General features: G+C 43.6%; 1 protein-coding gene across 3 annotated transcripts in view; it reads left to right on the top strand.

Annotated features, from left to right (window-relative positions):
• LOC133470301 (cadherin-18) overlaps positions 1-18,842 on the top strand; it is a 137,455-nt gene that overhangs the window by 80,195 nt on the left and 38,418 nt on the right. For 2 of the 3 annotated variants that reach the window (XM_061758519.1, XM_061758518.1), the window contains 2 exons: positions 1,414-1,914; positions 17,913-18,207. In XM_061758519.1, coding sequence (XP_061614503.1) covers positions 1,672-1,914; positions 17,913-18,207 — 538 coding nt within the window. In that variant the 5' untranslated portion in view covers positions 1,414-1,671. Of the gene's footprint in view, positions 1-1,413; positions 1,915-9,950; positions 10,362-17,912; positions 18,208-18,842 lie in introns of those variants that run through there. The other variant, XM_061758520.1, reaches the window with a different exon arrangement.

Raw genomic sequence — 18,842 nt, 5'->3', positions numbered from 1 at the left:
TCACCCCAGCACACACCTTAAAAAACACACACAAAAAGAGGTCGAAACATGGATGTTTATAGTATAGTCATGCAAACCTGCAAATTAAACTGAGCCCGCATAACTATGCTGCTGAAAAGTTAACCACAGATTGAATTTGGGGTATTTATATCATTTCTCAATTCAAATTTTGGTTGGGTTAAGGTTTCAAATTAGGATCTTAAGCATGGGTTAGAGTTTCAAATTAAAGGTTTAAGTTAAGCCTGTGTTTGGGTTTCTAGCACGGGTTCGGGTTTCAAATTTGAATTTGAAGCTTGGGTTAGGGTTATGAATCAGGCTTCCAAATTAGGGTTTCAAATCTGTTGAGTTGAATAAACCACGTTATTGTTCGTGAAGTGCAATAAGACTGTCCATCATCCTGCGTGTTTACAAGAGCACGTGCAGTACATTGAGTTCCTTGAAGATGAAACGCTGGCTTGTGATTTGTGACGGGGTCCCAGGTGTGCCGTGCCCCGCCCCAGGGATTCGCTCCAGCCCTCCGTCCCCCGAGACCCTGCGCACATTAAGGACTTTGAATCCTTCAAAAAGTCATCTTGGGTTTCCAACACGCAGGTGCATCACTTTGAAGATCTGGCCAACAATAGGCAGATTTGAATTTCTTTTCCCTGCCGATTGGATGCCTTGCTTTTCAACTTCTTCGTGTTTAATTTAGTCGTTTTTCCACCGTGGTTATTGCAAGAGACAGTGTCCCAGTGACAGTGACAGTTATTATGGGATGCGCTCTTACACAATCAAAAGCCTCGGTGGCTATTCTTAATAAAGTCGAGTCCAGGAGTGGCCGATTAACGGCGCTGACCACGAGCTGGCGCCGCGCCGACCTTCTGTACGCCAGAACGTTTTGACTACAAAACGCCACACCGGAATGGAGATGGCCCACGCTCGTTTGACGGCGGGAAGGTTGTTTGAGGCGCCCATGTGCTTATCTGGGATTGGCGCCTCTCACGTCCATCACATTCATCTCGGGTTAGGGTTTCAAATTAGGGTTTTGAAAAAACGGTAGGGATGCAAGTTAAAGAGTTTCAAATTATGATTTTGAGTGACAAGAGTCTCAAGTCAGCGTTTCAAGCCTTGGTTAGTGTTTCAAGTTTGGTTTCAATTTTGGGTTAGGCTTTCTAGTTAGGGTTTAAGGAATGAGTTCGGCTTACAAATTAGGGTTTCAAGAATGGGTTGGGGTTACAAATTAGGGATTGTAATGTGATTTACTTTTTTGAAATTTGGGTTTTAAACCTAGATGATGGTATTCAAACCAGCATTGCGGTTTGAAATGAGAGTTTCAAGACAGGGCTGGGGTTTCAAATGAGGGTTATGCTTTCTAATTAGTGTTCAAATGAAACTGGATTGATAACCCCTTGTTTTCTCTGCTCTCTCCCTCAGGATACCCATCATGGCATCTGGGATTAATCTCCTCTGCGACTAGAACTGTCCACGCGTTGTCGTTCGTGGCTCGGCTGGGAAATTCCATAATGTAAAAAGTAGCTCCGCTTTTTTGGACCATGACCTCTGCTGGATTTACAGGGACCGCTCGTCTCCCCGTTCGGATTTAAAGTTTCGCCTTGGGAGAGGTAGGCAGCGGTGGCGGCTGCGAGGAAGTTACAGTCCCGGAGCGCTGGGATAATCTTACGAGACGCCGCCATGAGGATACCCGGCACCAGAGGGCTCTGCCCCGTCCTGGTCTGCCTCTGCTTCCTCCAGAGGGCCCACGGGGCGAACCACCACCTGCCCGCCAGGGTGCTGGCTCGGAACCCGGGCAGGAATCAGAGCAAGCTGGCCAACGGGGAGACAGAGGTGCACCACAGGCCCAAACGGGGCTGGATCTGGAACCAATTCTTTGTTTTAGAAGAACACATGGGGACAGAGGAGCAGTATGTCGGCAAGGTAAGAAGGATTGGACCAATTCTCACTGTCTTTGATTAACCTTTAAATACTATGAGGCAAATTTGACCCATTTTCATATGTGACGACAACAACAACAACAAAAATATTTGCGCTTTTCCTAAAGTGACCCAAAGTACATCTGTGTTTTTGTTTGGATTGCATTTAGTTTTGTTTCATGTTTTGTCTTGTTTTCCTGAGTCCCGTGGTGTTCATGGCTTGTCTTGCTCGTTAGGTTTTCCTTTCCACCTGTTCTCGTTAGCCCCGTTCCTTGTGTCCACCAATCGGCTCCCTCCAGCCACTTGTGTCTTGTCCAGGTGTGTCTCGTTGTCTCGTCAGTTAGCTTGTATTTAGCGCCTTGGTTTTCTTTCAGTCTGTGTCTGTTCATTGTTGTTGCTTTTGTCACGTATGTTATGTTATGTTGTGTTATTGTAACAACACTACTGATTGGTCGGTTCCGTCACCAATTCTTCATGCAGACCTTGATCAATCAACGTATCATCATAACGCACATCTCTTGCGATGACTATCAGCTTCAGCTAGCACACGGTGCCTTGTAAGACGATGGTTAAGGGCCAAAAGACTTCGGATTCGCTGACGTCTTCTCTTTATGGAGAAGTGACCCACATGCTGTGATCAGGTAGATCGCCATGTCAGCATTCCGCCTTCTTCTCATCTTGTGACGTGGAAATGCGGCGCTGCTTTGTGTTTGTTGCGCTGTCATTAGGACGACCGGCAGACTAACGTCAGGTATGTTTTATTCCGTGTGAATAACGAGGACGCCACTCCGCTCGGCAAAGTAGCCCTCTGCATGGAGCATCCTTAAACCAAATGATTAGAACCCGGGCTCTCTGCGGGAAAAGAAGCCAGATTTGAGCTCTCGCTGGGAAATGAAGCACGACACCAGCGGGCTTCGTCGTGGGGGAATGTCATTTAAAAGTGGTCACCGGCTGTGCTAAAAAGACACTAGTGGGTGTTGTTCTCCACGTGATTGGTCGTGACTTGTGTTGGCTCCACCACGAGCCACGGGGAGTCGGTTGCTTTGTAGGTTGCCCGCCCTTATCTCCCCAAATGTGAAAATGTGTTTCTCCGCTGCACTGATCATTAGTCGAGGCACTCAGGCGCAGGCTAATCCCCTCAACTGCGCTGCCAGAGCCAGAAAGACAGCATACTGACTGCACATATGTCTGTATTCCAGCACAATTTGGAAGCGGGGAAGAAAGAAAGGTGGGATGATGTGCTTGGGAAAAGGCAACAACTGCAAATATCACTTTCCGCCTCAAAAGTCTGTTTATCGAATCAACGGATGCCGGGTGTCCTTGCCAGGCGGTAAAGCTGTCAAAGAAGGTTGAGGCGTGTTTTTGCTAACAATATGTGAAGTGCGAGCACACCCAAAACAGACAGAATAGTAAGCATCTTGTCCTGAGCACAAGGCACCACCACATAAATGTGCCTATTTATTTAGTTTACTCATAAAAACTGAGTCAAATTTTTCTGGTCCTTTGCAGCCAAATGAACCAGTTTTAAGGCCAGGTTGTTGTAAGTGGTCCCAGACTAAACTTAATTGTTCAAAAGCCTAAAACCGTTTTAAACACATGCTTGGCCGTAGAGTGCTTCCAGAAGATGACTCTTGGCCGCATAAGCTTATGAGCCCAAAAATGGCGAAAATAGTACACGCCAACCGAGGCCTTCAAAATTAGACATAACGGGTACATATAATAAGATAACTTCCGATTGACAGCTCAACAGACCAATGTCTGCATCAAGACTGACAATGGAATCAACCAATCAGTGGTCCTGCCTGTGATATCCATGTAGGCAGGACACTGGTGAGTCTCAACAAAGCGAAAGAATACTATACATGCTAACAGAGCCCCAGAAGTTGGACACACCCACAAAAGAAGAGGACATGTGATTAACAGTGAGGGATTTTCCAGCCAAAGACCGTAGAGTCAAAAAAGAAACAGGACTCCCAAGGAAACAGAAGTTTGCTGATCGAGGTTCCAGAAATGGAAACTGTTGGTGGAAAATAGGACAAACGCTGTATGTTTCCCACGGTTCCATCCCAGGTTTTCTTTGCATTGCACTCAGTGATTTACGACTTGCAAGGTTTGTAGCTGTGCATTAACTGAATCAGCACAGCACTGGCCACATTTTTTTTCATTTTCTCAACGCCCTTTGAGCCTCGACAAGCTCGCTCTGTAAATCACTCTGCGGTCTGCCGCTGGGTTACTAAGTCCGAGCTGCGGTTCCCCAAAACACCGACACTCTGCAATCACACCACTGAGAGTTGATGGTGGAGGACTAAAAGGGAAGGAAATGTTGTGTTATTGATTGAGTCAGAGGACCTTTATCGCCATGACGTCACACGTACTTGCATGTCATTTGACCAAGGCAGAGTGATTGAGAAAATGGGGAAAATGACTTGATTGATGATTTTAGCCTTCTTGAACATGTGACGTGTCCGTCGTAAAGAAGACGTGAGATTTTTCGAAAGGAGAAAAATGTATCTTTCAGTAAGTCGTAGTATTACTAACTTTAAAAATAGACGACATAGAAAGTCAGACTTACAGTATTTATCAAGATCATCGAGGGCCTGACTAATTAATTGACTTTTCTGATGCTTGCACAGTCAGCTGTAGAGCTTGCGTTGGCAAACAGGCTAGCCAATATTTTTTACTAAAGACAACACAAAATTGCAGTTCAGATACGCTGTCACTCGAGTGAAATGTAAAAAAAAAAAAGTAGAATTAGAGTCTCCGATGCACTTACGGCTGTTTATTGATCGGAATAAACATACAGAATCGCTAGCCGAATCGCATTGTTCCCTATGTCATATTTGAACGTTTTGAGAAAACAAGAAAAAAAAATTTAACTAATTTAGATTAAACCTTTTCGGATTACCATGACCTTTATTAAGGAAAAAAATAGCTAGCAGATTGAATTAATATTGTTACAGTTAGTAAAAAATGACAAATACAAAATGAAAACACTCGTAAGGAGCTGCACTAGGCCAAAACTCACACGCAGATGCTCGCACTCTTAACTGGCCAAGTTCCCGACATCACTTACTAGGCCACACCCCTTAAAGGCGAACATACTGTACAAAACTGCAGTTGTTGTTTTGTCCCAACATAAAGTTATTACACTTTTTAAAACCAATTTATTTCTTTACATTCGCTTTCATTGTTTTAGTATGTTTTTATACAATGCAGTGCTATTTTTCTTTATTAAAAAAACGTAACAAAATAAATTGTGGTGATTTTTGGGGGGCCCCTTTTACTTGCCGGTACCTTTCACACAGACGGGAAAAAGCAGTGTAGAAGGGGCTAATGTGGCTTTGGTTGCATGCACTGAACACTAATATCATCTGTTTTTCACATTCAATGCTTTCAAATGTTTGCGTTTTGCCATGTAAAACAACTTCATTTTGAGGTTGTCTTACGTTCGCTGCCCACCTAAAAAGCGTGAAAGCACGTGGGCCCAAACGCTCTTGTCGATATCGCCGATTGAATCAGACGACTGCTGTGAGTTTGACATTTTACTGCGGACCCGCGAACGCTATCACTCTACCAAAGCGTGGATGGCGATAACCGCAGAGGCGTCCGACGATGTGACGCCAACATAGCTGATAAAGTGTCGGCCATCCTCCACCACGTGTGTGAGAAAAAGTGTGTGTGTGTGTGTGTGTCAGCTGATTGCTGAGGCTTTGCTAACCTTAAGGCTGTTGTTGTACATTCTCTACAGGGTACCCAGGGTACTTTCTCTTCCAGTTGATGTCAGTGCAGCATGTTGCGGCAAACCCAATGTAAAAGAATTGCTTAAAAATCAGCAATAAACAGTAACTCTTATGGAAAAGGAGAAAATAACGTTCAATTCAAGATCATTTAATAGCATTAAAAAATAGTAGTAATTCCATCTAATACTATTCATTATTTGGCAATTGACCAATTTGTTTTTTAAGAAACTTTAGCCATTTATATATATATATATTTTTTTTTTTTGGGGGGGGGGTGGCACCGTGTGTGTGTTTGTGCGCTGCTGCTGATGGAAGCAAAAACAAACAGGTAATCCTGGGTGATGATAAAGCGGCGAGAAGGAACACAAACAATGTTAAGGAATCAATTCAGCATGCGTGTTTACAGAGACGAGGCCTCCAGATGGCTAGCACAAATATTAAGGAAGAAAAAAAACATTTAATTACGTGAGCTGGGGCTGAAGCAGCCAACGGGGGCAGGAGGACCCTCAATTAGCCAAAGATTCGTTTTGGCACAGAGCGTATCGCCCTCGTATTTGTTATGAAACCTCCGTCGAGGTGTTTGCGTTTTCACTGCTGCTGCTTTTGTTTGTTCGGATTACGGCTTGAGTCACACAACACTGTGGAGGGGGCCGTGGGTCAAGGAAGAGACGGCGGTGTATAACATTCAAATATGATGTAAATATGCTACATTAGATTTCAGAAAATATGATGTAAATATGGTCAATTTGACGTGTACCAACAAATAATATTGTATTGGAGGTGTATAAACCTTAAACATTATCTAAATGTACTACATTAGAGGTGTATGGACATGAAATCTGTTTAAGGTGTATAGTCTATTAAATATGATGTAAATATACCACCGTACATTAAAAGCGTCTACACCAGGGGTGTCAAACTCCTTTTTGGACCACATTGGAGATACGGTTTTCCTCAGATTGTATTATTATTATGATTGTAAAACCATATCAATGTTTAATCGCCTCATCATATTATTACACATAGACAACAAATTGATGGATAACTAGTTTTGAAATCAGAAGTCAAGCATAATGGTTTGTTCAACTATTGTTCAAGTAACTGTAAAAGGGGTTTGGAGGCAAAACATTTATTACATATGAATATAATACAAAACTTTGGAACTTTTAGCAAGAATCATGGAAGTTGACACACGATTCGCTTTCGCGGGCCACATAAAATGATGTGGTGGGCCGGATCTGGCCCCCGGGCCTTGAGTTTGACACCTGTGCTCGAGACGTAAATATGACGTTAAGATGGTACATTTGAGGTACACAGACATGCAATATGATGTGAATATGGGACAATACAGGTGTTTTTCATCATGATACATGAATATGTACATTAGATTTTGGTAGACATTAAGCATGATGCAAATATGGTGCTTTGGTGTATGGTGTATAAATATCAAATATCATGTAATTATGCTGCATTCAAGGTGTATAGAACATTAAGCACAATGTAGATATGTTTCGTTAAAGGTACAGGCATTAAATACGATGTAAATATAATACGTTAAAGCTGTACTGAACATTAAATGTGATATAAATATGCTACATTGGAGTTACATAGACAGAAAAAATGAGGGAAAATAAACGGGATTAATGTGGAGTTTAGCAGAATTTTCAATGTTTTTGGGTCAGTCTTGGGTGGGCATTTGATGTAGAATTGTTGATTTCCATATAATTACTTGTAGATACTATTGATGGAATGATGTTTAGGCTCTAAATGGAAATTGGAATGGAATTCTTCATTACGACCTGCAGAGTGAATCCAGCTTCTACGTAAGTATTGTCTTCAAATTCTCGTTGTTCTCCGCTTCGTCAAGTCGAGTGGATTTGTTGTTGGGGAGAAGCTCAAAAAAAAAAGGTTGGAGAAGAAGATTGGCTGCCACTGGCGCCCAGCAGAGAATTTTGACAAGGAACGAGCGCCTCTTCCTCCTCCTCCTCCTCCTCCTGACATTTACACTTGCGCAGGCAAACACGTGTACTCTCGTCTACTTCTTGTGTTGTGTTTCGGGCCGCTGCGCTCCCCCCTTGCGCGCCGCCGCAACGTGACGGTTGCCTGATTCTGTCACGGCGCAACACATTTTTAGATGTATGAATAAAACATTGTAGTCACCTCCTCTGTGAGCTTCTCCACCAAGGAACACGAGACAAGACTGAGGCCGACGTACCTCGTCCGGTCCAGTGGCAAGCATTCCGTTCAATCGACCGAGACTTGAGTTTCGAATGCGACACTAGGAGAAAAAAAAAAAAAAAAGAAAACTAGAAGCAGGCTGAGATATCGCAAATCTCTGCAAAAAATATCCTTATTCTTTGTCTGTCATGATATTTCTTCATAGCAGGCAGATTTTGTGTAAGCATTTTTCTACGTATGTCTTTACCTGTTTTAAGAAATCTTGCTCGGTCAAAATTTACTGTTCTATTGAAAGACCATTCTGTCCACTACCTACACCTAAAGAATTGTTATTTGAAAAAAAAAAATCGAATTTTTTAGCAAACGCATTGGTCATTTTTTTAAAATGGATATTGAAACGGTAAATTCAAAATGAAAATTATGCTATCAGGCTAATGATTTATTTTTTAAAGCTATTTCATCTTGTTGATATATTTTTTGTTTTTGGAGTGTCGTCCGTTCGTCCCCCGGCGTCGTTCATCCGGCCGACACCAAAGCTCGCCGGCTCCATGGCGGAACTGTCATTTCCCAAATGCGTCATCCCTCCCGGAAAGGTGTCAGTGGGGATTACGGGGCACCTCGCGGGGATTAAAACTCCTCTTGACAGAATGGGCGCTTCACTTCTTTCCCAGCAGTCACTCCTTGGTGAAGGCCCACTGAGCGACGGTAATAAAGTGCAGCCAACCTCTCCAAAGTTGCAGACACACTTTTTGACTATCTGTGTTTACACACTAGACTGCATTTACATTGCACGTCTAAGCACCCAATCCTGGTTTATTGCCTATAGCCGTGTATTTACTAAAAAAAAAAAAAAAAAAAAAAAAAAGGTCAAACCCTGCCAGCAACAATAATGAAGTCAACAAAAAAATAATAACACAAATACTACATACTACCTTAGTTGGTCCTGCGATTGGCTGGCAACCAGTTCAGGGTGTACCCCGCCTTCTGCCCGATGATAGCTGGGATGGGCTCCAGCACGCCCGCGACCCTTGTGAGGAGAAGCGGCACAGAAAATGGATGGATGGATGTTTAATTGGTCTGGAGTGAATTCTAGCAGGCGGCACGGTGGACGACTGGTTAGAGCGTCAGCCTCACAGTTCTGAGGTGCGGGGTTCAATCCCCGTCCCCGCCTGTGTGGAGTTTGCATGTTCTCCCTGTGCCTGCGTGGGTTTTCTCCGGGCACTCCGGTTTCCTTCCACATCCCAAAAACATGCATTAATTGGAGACTCGAAATTGCCCGTAGGCGTGACTGTGAGTGCGAATGGTTGTTAGTTTCTATGTGCCCTGCGATTGGCTGGCAACCAGTTCAGGGTGTACCCCGCCTCCTGCCCGATGACAACTGGGATAGGCTCCAGCACGCCCGCGACCCTAGTGAGGAGAAGCGGCTCAGAAAATGGATGGATGGATGTTTAATTGGTCTGGACTGAATTCTAGCACCTCCCATTGATTTACAGGAAATGACCCTAACCCTTAACCCTAAGTCCTCACCTCCACATTACTCCACTGAACACCATTAACAATCATTTGTTTTATTTAATGTGCTCTTCACCTCTTAATGTATCATATTCAATGTTCTGTCCACGTTTAATGTTGCATATTCACATCATATTAAAGTGAAGTGTACAACAGACAATGAAGTGAAACCCACTTTTTGAACTAATTTGCAGTTGTTGATGTGTTGTGCAGATGAAACTATGTCGTGGGTCACTCCATGCATCTCGTTAGTTTGTTTCGTCTCTATTTTGTTGTTTTCCACCTGTTTGTTGCGTCTCCAATGCCGCCTTGCTGCTCTTTATTGTTCACACTCGCTGTCACATAAATGCTGAACGTATGAGCTGCGTTCAGGTCCACTTTGTAAATTAAAACGAATGTCTTTCTTTCTTTCTAACAGTATTATAAAACAGATTTATATTGGAATGTTTCAGTTAACGCACAGTAATGATCACAGCGTATTGTAATATTTGATTTATTCTGTTTGTGTTGTTACTCCGAAAAGTGTTATTTGTAGCATAGTTACACGATATTTGGTGGGCTATACATGCACGTCTGTCATCGTTTGCTTCAGTCTGATGGCGACAGGAGCACAACTGCGCCTGCAACAAGCTCGTTACGCCGACACAATGACTCATCGCGTCTGTGCGAGTCGCGAACGACGACTCGGGCGGAGTGCGGCGATTGGCCGCGCTCGTTCGTCCTCTGCGTGACCCTCTGACGGACGCTCATTAGTGGCCGGGCTTAAGCGTGACGGTGGCAAATCAATCGTGAGCGAGCGGGCGGGCGAGCTGATTGGGAGGCGGCGATCGGACAATCGACGTGGAAAAAAAGTGATTAAATCCTCTTGAGTGAGGTGGAAGAGCTGGAATTAATCAAAAGTGAAGCAGCCCCCTTTTCGCGCATCCACTAATTGCAAGTATGAAGCCAACGCACGGATCAACAGCTCGCCACATCGTTTGCTTCTCCCTGGAATTAGCACTCCACCGCCTGACTCCCAGCGGTAGGAAGTAACAAAGTCCAAATACTTTGTCACTGTACTTTGTAACAATTTTCCAGTCAATTCAAGCTGCTCTGACAGGCTGCTGTCATAGTTCTTGAAGTTGGCTTACAAAAATATTTGACCAGAAGTATTACATTTATAGGTTGTAGTAATAGTTTCTCGGTTTTGATTGGCTCTCGCCAGGTGGATGGTAACTTTGGGGTTTGCAACAAAACTTACTGAAGGATCCCACTAGAATATTGAATTGCGACAAGTATTAGTTCCGCCTTTTGCGTCGGTGCAATATCACAATTTTCATTTTTACAGTACATACTGTATCGTCTGGAGAAGTGGACACAGACTTCCCAGCATGCCTAGCGGCATGTTGTACATGCGGTAATTTTATGTCAATCGTAATGTTTGACATTTTTTGTGTTTCCCCATAATAATTGTTGTCTGTGTGTTTTAGTCACCTGTCGGTTTCCGTTTTTGTTGTGTTGTTGTACCGTAAGTGTCGGTTGTGTTCCATGTCGTGACTCCTAGCTTGTTTTCATTGTGCGGCAACTGCTGATTCTGCTGTCTAAATACAGTACTGCATAGTACCTGTATGGAGGTGGGGGTCAAAAGTGGGTCCAGGCCCAGTGGCAGAACCGCCACTGCTAGTAAGTTGGAGCACTTTGTAAGTCAAGGGAACACTGTAACATGGATTGCAATAAGAATATGCAATCAGAACGAGTCAAAAGAATCCACATAAAAAAGGCCACAGTACACTTGGTAAAAAAAGGGTTATGCAATCTCGCCTCGCTGCCAGTTATTAATGGTAACCACCACAGAATGACTCGAAATCATACACAAAATCAAAGTGGGACTGGGCGGTGTTAAATTTGGTGTCTTGAAGCACCAAATTTACATCCATGTGCTTTACAAATCTATCAAATCTGATGTTGTTGTCCAGCAATCCATTTTGGTGAGTCTTGGAGCCGAGTCGTAACTGTACAACCGCCATTTTTATGACGTACTTATCCCCTTTTGCTACTGCGGCGCTGGGGATGTTGCCTCTTTACGAGTGGACATCACGGCAGAGAGCGGCGAGTAGAGCTACGGCGCACAGATCACATACTGTAGATGAAATGGATGGCGTAGATGAAAAGCATAGATGCATTGAAGAGGCCTCTGGAGGGATGTTTAGCAGCATCACGAGTTTGGTCCAAAGGAAGTCACGTGAATGAAGGTCACGGCAATGCTTCAAAGGAGCGAGGTGCAGTATTGAGCAGCGACATTTGCTGTCCTTCGCACACACACTTTGGTCTATTGGATGCTTTTTAGACACACGCAAAACCACAAAATCAGCTATTTCAAGTGTAGTGTATACACAGGGTGATTGGTCATGTTTCGTGCGGGAGACCTTAAACATACTATCTCTAGACTTTGGCATGAAATCACAGTTGCTGTTGTTTTTTTAAGGAAATTGGAGGGGGGAAAAAAACAAAAAACCTTTTTGGGGTACAACTGGTGGGCGCAACCCGAAACACAACACATTTTTGTCATCGTCAACTCAACGGCCAAATCCGATCAAAAGTGATTGCTTAGTCTTAATCCTATGAAATCGACTGTAGCTGTCAACATACAATGGAGGTTTTTATTTATGTATGTCACTGGGAGAGACCATTACCAAAAGCACTTCATTGTTGGCCCTTTTATTTCCTCCCATTTCCCTGCACGGTCTTGATTTTCCCGTTTAACGCTAATAACATTCCGCTGGGCACTGGTGAAATTTTCTGCATGAGCAAAATTAATCAACACATGTCGGGCTCCCCACGCAGATGAATTGTCACTGGGATTTGAAATAATGCGACAGAAAGTTAGCCGCCGGTCCATTTTGGTTTCAGCTGTGATTAAGGACGTAAATAAACACAGCGAGGTCAGGCTCATAACTGCACTTTTGGGGAATTGTGGAAGCGCGCCACACTGCTGCTCAAGATGACTGGCGCTAATGACTAGCCGTAATGACTAATGCTAATGATTAGTGCTAATGTTCAGGCATCCTACTTGTTAAATAACTCTGATTGGGGGGAGTCTCAGCAGGCCGATGCGCCCTGCTTAGAGATAAAGTCAAGCTCTCACTTCAAGTCAAGATGAGAAAAACTGCAGTCGCTGTTAGCATTAGCTAGCTACCTCGACCAGAGTACACCTCTATTTTCTCTACAAAGAGTTAGCCAGCGAATATGGCGGCGTAGCCTTAGCCAGGTAACAAAACCACAGTGTGGCCCTATTTTAACTAGCATTAACCAACTGAAAACAACCACAATGCATATCTCTTTTATACATACATACATACGCAGATATCTTAGTTTTAGTCAGCTAGCATGGCCACATACACTGTTAGCATTAGCCAGCTAGCACAACCACAGGGCACGGTGACATTCAGTTAACTTTAGTCAGTAAACAGTGCACCTTTATTTTACATACAGCCAGTAATGGAAAGCTAACACAGTTGACATTTTGGCAATTTATTTCTCTGTCTTCAAGTGTTCAAGTTTTCTCATATCCATCTCGTTTTGTCCACAGTGGCCTGAAACTTTGGACCTGAAACATGATTGGTGTGGCCGCCGGGAACATAATGTAAACATAGTATTAATCACCATCATATCGTCATTATTATCATAATCGGGGGACATCGCCTCCGAGTGGACCGTGTTCCGCGCCTCCATTGCTGAGGCGGCCGACCGTAGCTGAGGTAGTAAGGTAATCCCCGAACCCGTTGGTGGACACCAGCGGTGAGTTAAAAAGCTTCTCGGTGGCAAGGCCCCGGGGCTGGATGAGATTCGCCCGGAGTTCCTAAAGGCTGTGGATGTTGTGGGGCTGTCCTGGTTGACACGCCTCCGCAACATCACGTCAACATCGGGTACAGTGCCTCTGGATTGGCAAACTGGGGTGGTGGTCCCCCTTTCTACCTACAGCTCGTGACCGAAAGAACAAGATCCCGGGTAGGAACGTAGATCGACTGGTAAATCGAGAGCTTCGCTTTTCGGCTTAGCTCCTTCTTTACCACAACGGACCGATACAAAGTCCGCATCACTGCAGACGCTGAACCGATCCCCCTGTCGATCTCCCGTTCCATTCTTCCCTCACTCGTGAACAAGACCCCAAGATATTTGAACTACGCCAGTTGGGGCAGGATCTCATCCCCGACCCGGAGAGGGCACTTCACCCTTTTCCGACTGAGGACCACGGTCTCAGATTTGGAGGTGCTGATTCTCATCCCAGCCGCTTCACAGTCGGCTGCGAACCGCTCCAGTGAGAGTTGGAGATCACGGCTTGATGAAGCCAACAGAACCACATCATCTGCTGTGGCTGGGGAGAGGGAAGTCTGGGCGTCCCTGCTGAGGCTGCGGACCCCGCGACCCGACCTCGGATAAGCGGAGGAAAATGAATGGATGGATAGTATTAATCATTTAGCATTAGGAAGCTATCACGACCATGGGGCACCTTTATTTTACATTCACTTAGGATATACCAGCAAACATGACCACAGTGCACTTCTGTTTGACATACACAGTTAGCGTTGCCTTGAATTTCAACTTCTCTCACTCTTTGCAGCACACACATAATGCTTTGAGCAGTGGATTTAATGGAAGAGCAGCCTGTTGGCCTTGAGGCACCGCAGAGATCTCGGCTCCGTGCGTCCCATAATCTTTTCATTTTCTATCAACACACCGCAGTGGTGCGCAGGTGATTGGGCCTTGGAGGAGCCACCTTGTTTGCACCTCGATGCTAGAAAATGAGCGAGCCCGGCAGCCAAAGTGGTAATTACGCTCTCATCTGGCCCTCCGTCACGCCATCTTGCTGTTTTTGTGCGCCCTCCCCTCTTTCCGCCTCTAAGTGCCTTTCAAAGAGTGAGGAAGCCTCAAGTTTGATCTCCACCGCATGAATAATTTATGCGGCCGCACCAATGTTTATCTTCCGGGCCCTCCAAAGACTCGCGTGAAGCTCGTTAGGGATGAGATGGAGATGCGTGGTGTACGCCACCAGGAAGAAAACTAAAGCACACATGGAGACATGTAGAGCAGGGTTGGGCAAGCTTTTGTGCTCGAGGGCCATGTTGGTTTTTTTAAACAGATGAGTCAAGTCATTTGTAGATGAGGTTAAAAAAAAAAAAAAAAAAGTTCTAATGTTAAAAGTTAAAGTCTATGTAAAATGTCTGTTTTCTTAATAATATAACAGTGATGATAATTAATGTTCATTTTATAATTAATAACTCAATTTGAATTAGCTAATTATTTGATAAAAATACAAAAATTACATGTACATTTGTTCATTTTACTAATGTGTTATTATTTACAATAAATCAATTAACCAATTATTCAATGTAATTAAATGTATATGTAATTTTTTTATTTGTAATAGATTTGATTTATTGTACACAATAAAAAGAGCTATCCATCCATCCATTTTCTGAGCTGCTTCTCCTCACTAGGGTCGCGGGCGTGCTGGAGCCTATCCCAGCTGTCATCGGGCAGGAGGCGGGGCACACCCTGAACTGGTTGCCAGCCAATCGCAGGGCACATAGAAACTAACAACCATTCGCACTCACAGTCATGCCTACGGGCAATTTCGAGTCTCCAATTCATGCATGTTTTTGGGATGTGGGAGGAAACCGGAGTGCCCGGAGAAAACCCACGCAGGCACGGGGAGAACATGCAAACTCCACACAGGCGGGGACGGGGATTGAACCCCGCACCTCAGAACTGTGAGGCTGACGCTCTAACCAGTCGGCCACCGTGCCGCTAAAAAGAGCTAAATGAAGAAAAAATCTAATTAAATGAATACATACATTTCAATGAACCAATTTTATGAAAAAGTGGCTAAAATTAATTCAACAATTATAACAGGACTCTTGATAATGTAAATTCTCAGTGGGCCAGATTAAAGAACACAGTGGGCCGCATTTTGCCCCTGGGCCATATTTTGCCCACCCCTCTTTGAGACTGTGTTTGAAGAATGAATGTGTTCATCCTCCTGGTATCAATTAGAGCTCGACTTTTCATTAAAAACCTCGCTGACACAATTCCCCAAGTATCATCGTGAGAGTCGAGTAGGAAGCAGCGTGTCGTCTGAGCTAGACGTCGGCAGAATAATTCAGCGGGAAGGCATCGCGGGGGCCGCCAAGTTGTTGCCATGCAATCAAAAAATAAATAAATAAATAAACAGAGATCCCCACGACCAGAACGACTTGATGCTAGCTCATTTCAATGTTTTAGTCGACACAATGTGTATTTTTTTCACGATTCAAAACAGTTCCCAGTTGTGTTAATAATTCCACAACGAATATTTATACGTTTTGAGGAGTTCATGAAAGTCAGCAACTACAGCAAATAGTACCCGCCCCCTTATATTGTTGGGCCAATAGGGACTGCAGCTTCTGTTAACATGACAACAAAGGGGCAGAGCTTGAGCGGTATGCATAGGCGAACGGCTTGTACTTTCGGAACCGGAGTCTAGAGTGTGAGAAAAAGTGATCGCCCAATCAGACGCTAAAAATTGTTTCACTGGTGGAGGCAGCACTTCATACACTAGACTTGATAGACTTGTCAATTCGTATGCAGATACACGCACAAATTCCGCCTCACAGCATCGACATCTACACCGAGATATCTAGCACGTGCCGGTGCCGCTGATTTCTGCATACGACAAATCTCAACGCAGCTCTGCTTACCTTTTTGGCTTTGACATGATAGTGTTCCACGCAGTGGCTTGAAAGTGGCGGATTATCGCCTAGCCAAGCTGTCAAGTCAACTCAGTGTCGGAACAGCTATGTTGTAAAATACCCAAAATGTGATGTCATATTTTCAGAAATATTCAGACGACTTACTTGGTTGTTAAATTTCACACTTGATGGGTGAGCAGGCACTCCGGATACACAACTATTTGTTAACAAAAAATGTACATTTCACATAAAAATATTGCGTGCAGGAATTTCTGAGTCACTTCAAAATGTCATTGCGATGTTTTGCCAACCAAACAGCGATTGTGTGACATTTGACTGGAAAAAAAGCGATTTTCAGGAGCAACAAAGACTATTTGGCTGAAAAAGTTTTGGATTAAAAAAAAAAAAAAAAACTCAAATGAAAAATTTTGCACAAGAAATGTAAAATATTTTTTTTCTGTTATTACTGTATCCTTTACATTGTTATTGTTAAAAGGACTAACACAAAACATACTAAAGGATGCTTTTGACATAGTGCATGGACAATCCTGTCAGATCATATTAGGCGCACAAAGTCAACATATTTGGAATTCATCTTTGGTCTCAGTGCTGGTTTATTGCGATTACGATGAGATGCATTGCAATATCGATAATTTGTGCCCTCCGTAGAAAACGTGTTGCTTTGTGTTGGGCCTGTCTCACATGGTACAAAAGAAAAGCTTCAAGGTTCTCAATTCCACTTTTAAAAGAGAACGCTTACATTCACCCTGACAATTCCTTTTAGTATCAACAAAGTATACACCAAATCCAACCTAATCTAAATCCTCCACATTGAGCTTGTTTCACCAAAATTTTGTTCGGAAACTTGTACTTGTAAGAAAAGTCAGTGTCGGATTTTTAAAGCGAGCTTTTTTCGCAGCTTTCTTCCTAAAGCCATCTTCTCTTCAGTTGTAAGCGCCGTGACAGCTGCTGTTCAGTTTCATAAGTAAATGTCCTCACGTTGCCCATAAGGACATGCGGTCGGTTTGTGGTTGCTAGGTGATGGTGTACAACACTTAAACTATTCTGTGCTATTCTCCTCGTATAAAAAGACACTAAAGTCAGTTGAGGTTGCTCAAGTGTGTCAAATGTGATGTCAATAAATATTAAATTGAGTACTGGTCGTTGTCCTTAGCTAAAAGCAATCGCAGTCAAAACCACCATCTTTAAAAAGTGCCCGAGTAGGATTTAAGAAGAAAATTGATCGTAGGAACTGTAATTGGATGAGGTCCAATGATCCATCGGAGGCTTCACTTGTAATCTGGTGCTTCAAAACCATCAAAACCCTCCTTATCCCTGTTTGTCTCTTGGCTGAGTTAGTCTATCCCAGCAGATTTTTTGGGGCTAAAGAAATGCGATACACTCTACACTGGTTGGCAGTCAATCACAGGGCACATATAACGAAACAACCTTTCACAATCACATTAATGTATATATATATAACCTTTATTTATCCAGGTAAAGCAATTGACAAATGATTCTCATTTGCGACGCCGACCTGGCAGAAATAAAAAGCAAAATAAAAGCAAATGCAAATACATAGCCAACAAACTGTACAGTGTGAGTGTGGGTGGTGGTATGCATGGTGAGCAGAGAGTGAAGATTGGATGGGGTCTCAGTAATGTTCGTTTTCTAGTTTTATATTCCATGGAAAAGTTAGTCCTCAATGAATCGAGAAGGATATTTGTGGGATGATGGGAGGAAAGCTGCAACATCATAATTGTCCTTAGCTAAGAACAATCCCAGTCAATACTACAATCTTCTGTAAAGTGTCAAAATAGGAAGAAAATTCCAATTCTTCTGTTTGTATCTTTTTGGCCTTCCAGCTTCACTCCAACTCAGACAAAGGCGACGGAACGGTGCGCTACATGCTGAGCGGCGAGGGCGCTGGGACCATCTTCCGGATCAACGAGGTCACCGGAGACATCCACGCCACCAGGAGCCTCGACCGGGAGAAGAAGTCGCACTACGTGCTGCACGCGCAGGCCTTGGACCGCCACACAGAGGAGGCGCTGGAACCAAAGTCGGAATTCATCATCAAAGTTCAGGACATCAACGACAACGCGCCGCAGTTTCCCGACGGACCCTTTGTCGCCACCGTGCCCGAAATGTCTGACGTGGGTAAGTAAACTGTAACTTAGTGGAGTAAGTCACATTATGTGCAAGTCAAGTCTCAAGTCTTAACTTTCAACTGGGAAGCAAGTCACAAGATACTGTGGCAAGAATCAAGTCAGTCAGATCGAATCCCCACAACATTTCCAGCAGATCGAGTGAAGTTGTGACTTTGGGTTAAGCGTCAATTTAGTAATAAGTCAATTTATAGAATTTATAGTCAATATATAGAATCTTGCTCAGTCACGACATAACTTAGCTGTGCTAACACATTCACAATCGAATTGCTTTTTAATGGTCCCACATCAGTCTATTACTTTATTGCCTTGTCGATAAAACGCATAACTGACTTAAAACTTGATAGCATGAAATTAACGTTGCTTAACTGTCTTTGTGGGTTTTATAGTGATGGATGAAGTTACATTGAACAGTTTTTGTGTGTGTAACATTTAGGTTGAGCAACCCTCACATGTTGCTGTTCTCTTTTTCTGGACTTTTTCATAAAAAGATTGATATAATCCTTGAATCCAAATGATACTTACTTAACGAGGTGGTCTCTGCACTCCGCATCATAGCATGGGTTGCCACGTTTGTGCGCACTACACAAAAAAAAATCAGCGTCTTTCAAAAACAAAACACTGACT

This window comes from Phyllopteryx taeniolatus, chromosome 20 (genome assembly GCF_024500385.1).
Source record: "Phyllopteryx taeniolatus isolate TA_2022b chromosome 20, UOR_Ptae_1.2, whole genome shotgun sequence".
Lineage (NCBI taxonomy): Eukaryota > Metazoa > Chordata > Actinopteri > Syngnathiformes > Syngnathidae > Phyllopteryx > Phyllopteryx taeniolatus.
Note: the sequence above shows the minus strand (reverse complement) of the source record. Positions and strands in the feature narration are given on the sequence as shown.